We start from the raw sequence: 6,378 nt of genomic DNA on the forward strand, positions 1-6,378 counted from the left end.
GTTTTATGTCTTATAGGTAATATTTTTTATTTTATTATATGTATTTTTATTATATGTATTATTTAATTTCGTTACTATTTAATTTTGTTACTGTATTATTTATTATTTGTTTTGTGTGTGTGTGTGTGTGTGTGTGTGTGTGTGTGTGTGTGTGTGTGTGTGTGTGTGTGTGTGTGTGTGTGTGTGTGTGTGTGTGTGTTTTAAACGTTTAAACTACTGTCAATTCGAAGCATCAGCGATTTATTGTAGAGAGTGAGGACCATGTCTCTTAAAAGACAAAAGCTCACCCAGATGGACAGTAAAGCAGCCAAAGTGGATTACAATCAGAATACAATTCAGCCTCCCCAGAAGGATTTCCACAAGCTACAGGATAATGGCCATTATCTTGGTACTGTGTCGTGTTTCATATGTTAAGCGGCTGAAACTGAACACACCTCTGGCCCATGTGACTCCTGCGCATGTGAATGATGAGAGAGAGCTTGATGGACAATTAATGAGCAATTCACTGCCAAATGACACAGGAGACAGGATGTCTGACAGCATGTTAATCAGGTCACCCTAATCTGGGCTACTACATTCATTAAGAGCGAAGCGAACACATATTTCGTGAATATGATTGTTTTAGCATACTCGTTTAGCCACAGGCTGTCCCTGTAAACCCACCTAAGCAAAAATCTTTCTAAACTCGCCTACCTTATGCAAATGCCACAAGTTAAATAACATCTTGTTTTCGAGCTTTCTGAGCACCAGAGACCCGACCTGACCTTTAGCGAATAGGCTATAGGGCCGTAGTTCATTCGTATACAATTCAAATGAACCTTGTCCTACTGAAACCGAGAGCAATTATAAAATTGACATGTAAAAATATTTTCAAAGACATCTGGTTTAATAGGCGCAGGAATCCGGTGCAGCTGTAGGATTTGTGCGTTTTTTCCCCCAAAGCCTGCACACATGGTATCTCGACGCACATTTTCAGGAAATGACTAGAGGAGGTAAGGAGAAACTCGCAATTTGCATCTGGTGTTAAACTATTTTGATGGCCCTGTTTATGCGTTTATTGAGGCGCTCGTTCGCGCACCCTTTCATTGATTTCGAATTGAGCAATAGATCAAGCGAATACATATAGGATAATAAATAAAAACGATAGCCTATCGTAAATGAATGTGGGAAAAAAGTAACTATTATTAGCCTTATTATTTAGCCTAACCTAATGTTACCTGATTTATTTATTTTCCCCATTCGACATAGGTTTATTGTGTGTTGATCATTGGCCATGTTTTAGCTATGGGAAACAATAATGACAATTTGAAATGTCACTTTTATTTACAGTTCATATGGGATTAAAAACCGACTTCGAAAACATTGACTCTGTTCATTTTATCGCCGGCATGCAACAACGTAGCTACTAACTTACACTCCACACACCGACCTACAAATAGCAGCTGGACGAAACCGAAAAGCGGCTAAACGGAGTTCAAGTGTGTAACCTGAGCACGAGGTAGGATGTAGACCCCTCACCAAATACACTCGCAATCCTTCCTTCCAGTGTAGTGCCTCTTTACTGTTTGTTTGCACTCCGCTGATCCGGAGCGGAAATTCCTTTCCGTTTTTGTGAATGACAAACTTATTAACAATTCATCAACACAGTCTGTTCCATCCGGCCCCGTTTCCACGGCGACGATTGCTCGGCGCCTCCTGATTGGCTGGCCGACATAATGTATCCATTGAAACGCCTCGCGCTTGTATCCATTCACTAGCTCGCTGTGACAGAGAGCGCATCTAAGACTTAAAGAGCGGAGGACTCAGTGTTCTCCGGATAAATAACGAAGGGAAATATAGCTACGATTCGAAGCGTTTTGCTTTCGCGGTTAGTCTCTGAGCGATTTTCGACTGGATACCTAGATTGATTCGTCCGAAAAATCGACGACGAGAGAAGAGCGGTTATATAACAGATGACAACGTCAGTGGCTGTGGCTCGCGCACTCACTGGCTAGTGTGAGTCATTGATAAATGCATACAGTTGCATGAATGGGGTGGAAGTAGAGCGAGTCTGCGCTTGACTCTCGAAGGAAAACCCGAGGATTTTAATCATCTCGACGGTGCAGAAGAAGAGAATTTGACGTGAGAATCTCAATGCTCCAGGCCTGAGACGTCCACGGCCTCTTGCAGCGCGTCTTCTCCGCAGTTTAAGCTCTCACGGCACCGTACCTTATTTCACTAATGCTCGATAAGTTCAAACCCGTGCAGTTCGATTCGGTCATGGCCATAAGCAAGACGGTAGAGTGGCTGAAGGAGCAGCTAGAGACGCGCAGAGACTGTTTGCTCGTTATGGATTGCCGAGCGCAAGAGCTCTACGAATCGTCGCACGTCGAAACGGCCATTAACGTGGCCATCCCGAGCCTCATGCTCCGGCGACTCAAGAAGGGCAACCTGCCTATCAAGTCCCTGCTCTCCAACGGGGAAGACAGGGAGAGATTCGCGCGGAGGTGCAAGACGGACACCATCGTGTTGTACGACGAGTACAGCCGAGAGTGGAATGAAAACATCGACGGCGGATCCGTGTTGGGTTTACTGCTGAGGAGAATGAAGGACGAGGGCTACAAAGCGTTCTATCTGGAGGGTACGTTCATTTCCACATCTTTCTTTTTTTCTGGAAACAAAATATCATCTGTTTTATGTTATAGCATTTATGAGTTACTTGCTAGTAGGCTAATAAGCGACTGCAGTATTTCACTTGTAACCATTTATTATATAATTATGGTAGGCTACTAACTAGTATCTATCTAGTCACTAGTAGGCTACTTATTTGTCATATCGCATGTTACCTAATCATTTGATACTTGAAACAAATTTAATATTTTACTATTTATTCCTATAAAAATCTGCGGTTCATACTGACAAATAGTAAATACTGAAATATGCCCTACTGAATGGTGATTTGTTTTTATTAGAAACTAGCATTTCTTTATGATATTACTAAACACATTTTTATATTCTGCAAGTTACTAGTCAAATCGAAAATATAGCCTAGTAGAAATACACACTATCTTACAAATATGTACTCTAGTGCCTTTTCAACTGGTGAAATGTAAATGTTCATATGGGTACTAGTAAACGAGTAAATAGAGTAGGCTACTAGTATCTATTGAATGGCTATTAGTGAAACAGAAAACAATAAATAAACACTCATCAGATAATAGCTAGTTAGTTTTAAGGAATAAATGTTAAATGGTTTTCTAATTTGACCTTTTCAGGTGGCTTCAGCAAATTTCAAGCTGATTTCCCCACAATGTGCGAGACGAACCTCGACGGTTCCTCCAGCAGCAGTTCACCGACCTCCCAGGTCCTGGGTCTCGGGGGACTCCGGATCAGCTCAGACTCCTCAGACATCGAGTCAGACATTGACCGAGACCCAAGCAGTGCTACCGATTCAGACGGCAGCCCTCTGTCCAACCCCCAGCCCTCATTCCCCGTGGAGATCCTGCCGCATCTGTATCTGGGCTGTGCAAAGGACTCCACGAACCTGGATATCCTGGAGGAGTTTGGCATCAAGTACATCTTGAACGTGACTCCCAATCTTCCCAACATGTTCGAGAATGCTGGGGAGTTTAAGTACAAGCAGATTCCCATCTCCGATCACTGGAGCCAGAATCTCTCACAGTTTTTCCCAGAAGCCATCAGCTTTATTGGTAAGAATCAATTGTATACACAATTATTGTAATTTTAATTAGCTTTTCATTCAGTCCCTGTTTTGATTAAAACTACTGGGCATTTCAATGTTTTGAAACCAAACGGACGGCACCGTTTTTTATTGTTTGCATAGTAACATATCCCGCGGTTGTGCAATTGTGACACAAAGGCTTATGATGAAACAGGAGACGGAGGGGGGAGGCAGTAATTTGAGCTCAACAGGAAGGAAGCTAGCAGCATTGAAAGTAATCTAGGACAGAGCAATGTTTCGCCACACAATGAGGACCATTTACAGGGCAGTGTTGACATCCTGTTAGCCCTGACAGGGTGCTGCCATGACTTCTACATTTACACGCCCAAATGGTACCATTGTCAAGTAACCTGGCGAGCGGAAGGATCATTTGATTAACCTTAATAGCCCATTTCCATGTCGCATTCCCTGAGAAAATGAGCGAGTTGTTTTCAGTCATGCACTAGAAATCCCAGTGAATGAGGCCCCTTTTGTCAGTGCAGGGACTGTAATGAATTCTGACAGCCGAGCTTATGTACAATTGCATATTCATAAGTCAGTTGCGCACAGATAACTAATCATCTCGTCTTTTTTTCCCCCTCAGATGAGGCCCGCGGACAGAAGTGCGGCGTGCTCGTTCATTGCCTCGCCGGCATCAGCCGTTCTGTAACCGTAACGGTGGCGTACCTCATGCAGAAGCTCAACCTGTCCATGAACGATGCGTATGACATTGTCAAGATGAAGAAGTCCAACATCTCACCCAACTTCAACTTCATGGGCCAGCTCTTGGACTTTGAGCGCACGTTGGGCCTCAAGAGCCCGTGCGACAACCGCGTGGCTGCCCCGACCCAACCGTTGTACTTCACTACGCCAACCAATCACAACGTTTTTCAGTTGGACCCTCTAGAGTCCACGTGAGGACCCTACCTTTACTCCAATCGAGCGAAACGCAAGTTTCATTTTTCCCGATTCTTGTCGAGGGATTCCTGACGTTATTGATGTTGGCTTGAGATGACGGCCGACCAGAGTAGCCACTGATGGGGCATGCGGTGTGCCCAGAGCTTCTACGCTGCTGTTTAACGGAGAGAGATCATGTGACTCTATATCTCCGAGACTCTTTAAAGTAGTTTGTTTCATATATATACGTATTCATACATATTCAAGCATGGAAAGACTGTCAAAATGGAAAGAACGTCCAATGTATTGGGGCTGGTGTGCCAAAGAGACTCAACTGGAACTGAACAATGACAAATACTCATTTGTTTTGTTTAGCACTTGCACCTTGACATTTTCTAGGTGTGCTTTTCTTGTCTTCAATGAAGACTTGCCTGTTTTTGGGATGAGACTTCCCTTCGGTAATGATGGCAGAGTGTACTGTACTCCAACTTATTTGCGTGGAGAAATTTTTGAAACATTTATACATGTGTATATTAAGATGTTGGTAAGCCTTGCCGTAGTTAGAATACATCTGTTTTAAAGGAACGGCTGTAGATTTTTCTTCTCTTTTTTGTCCTCTTTATGTAAAAAGAACTGAATATTGATCACTATTATCTTTATCGAAGAGTTAAATGCCAAAAATTTTAGAAGGTTTTTTGCAAGATCATCAATGTGTATATGTATAATATATTTACAGTTTTGCTTTACGGATCAATTCCGCCTTTCTCAGCCTTTTAACCACCATCACGAATCAAAGACGTCATTCTCTTGCCTTAGTTCTGTACATAAGTGTTATTGTGCGGTAATCTTTTAGAGCGGTTCCCATATGCTTCACCTTTTTTTGTTAGCGAACCTGGCCATACGAACTTGCACGTTCAGAGGGGGCATCCAAACTTGTACGTGTATGAGGCATTCCTCGAATGCTTTGCGGCGGGGTTTCAGATGCATGCTCATTTAGGACCCATGCGCCTTTATACTACTCGTTTTTTTGTAATTTTTCTGAGGGCAATGGAGGGTCGAAACAAGTAATGCTGATTTTTTTGAGGTCTGTGTTGACAAAGCTGGGAGAAAGTTTTGTGTCTCCTGTTCAGGGAAGTTCTGTGACATGCAGTTTTTTTGTGAGGAAAGTGATGGTTTTCAGAAGTGTTTCTTTGTCCCTCAAAGCGAAGGCCTGATTGGGGGGAGGGGTTGTTTTACAAATCCAATATCCCCCCCTCAATGTTACGAATGTAAAGAAATAAGTTATTAATAAATTGCTATTTTGTCTATTCAAATGTATTCATGTCTCTCCTTTTTCTTTGTCCTAATTCTTTGCTCAAATTTAATGAATTCACTCATTAAAAATTCAAATACATTCAGAAAAGATGCCTTTTTTGGTTTTATTTAAAGCAGAATAATATGAAATACTTGAACACATTTCATGAATCACTCACAGAAATATATAACTAGTTAAATAGTATTTAAATGGTAAAGCTAACCAAAGACTAGATTAACCGTTGACATTTTTACAATGAAAATCAAAATCCAATTTTCCCCTCAAAGATAAAGTGTTACTAAGTGTTAAGTGAGCAAAACAACTTTCATTGTGGACAGGCTGGTATTTCCAGGTATGGGTTGGTTAGAATTAAATGTCCCCCCCGCGGCACTTCCTGTCAGGAGATCAGGCTCCTGCTCTAAAAGCAAGTCCTGGCAAAACAAGCTGTATAATCTGACACTCTCTTGGCTTTTGCATACATCAGATA

The 6,378-nt window shown here is 42.1% G+C and overlaps 1 protein-coding gene across 1 annotated transcript; it reads left to right on the top strand.

Moving 5' to 3' along the window:
• Window positions 1-1,744: 1,744 nt before the first annotated feature.
• On the top strand, window positions 1,745-5,914 carry dusp6 (dual specificity phosphatase 6). The gene is made up of 3 exons (XM_067436189.1): window positions 1,745-2,620; window positions 3,255-3,689; window positions 4,305-5,914. The coding sequence occupies exons 1-3, from the start codon at window positions 2,221-2,223 to the stop codon at window positions 4,616-4,618; spliced, it is 1,149 nt and encodes a 382-aa protein (XP_067292290.1). The 5' UTR covers window positions 1,745-2,220; the 3' UTR covers window positions 4,619-5,914.
• The last annotated feature ends 464 nt before the right edge of the window (window positions 5,915-6,378 follow it).

This window comes from Pseudorasbora parva, chromosome 25, assembly GCF_024679245.1.
Source record: "Pseudorasbora parva isolate DD20220531a chromosome 25, ASM2467924v1, whole genome shotgun sequence".
NCBI lineage: Eukaryota > Metazoa > Chordata > Actinopteri > Cypriniformes > Gobionidae > Pseudorasbora > Pseudorasbora parva.

What these genes read in the sequence shown, in the direction of transcription:
- dusp6 (XM_067436189.1), top strand. Translation starts at nt 2,221, where the DNA reads ATGCTCGATAAGTTCAAACCCGTGCAGTTCGATTCGGTCATGGCCATA. An exon ending in CAAAGCGTTCTATCTGGAGG is followed by an intron (nt 2,621 to 3,254) that starts GTACGTTCATTT and finishes TGACCTTTTCAG; the next exon opens with GTGGCTTCAGCAAATTTCAA. An exon ending in AGAAGCCATCAGCTTTATTG is followed by an intron (nt 3,690 to 4,304) that starts GTAAGAATCAAT and finishes TTTCCCCCTCAG; the next exon opens with ATGAGGCCCGCGGACAGAAG.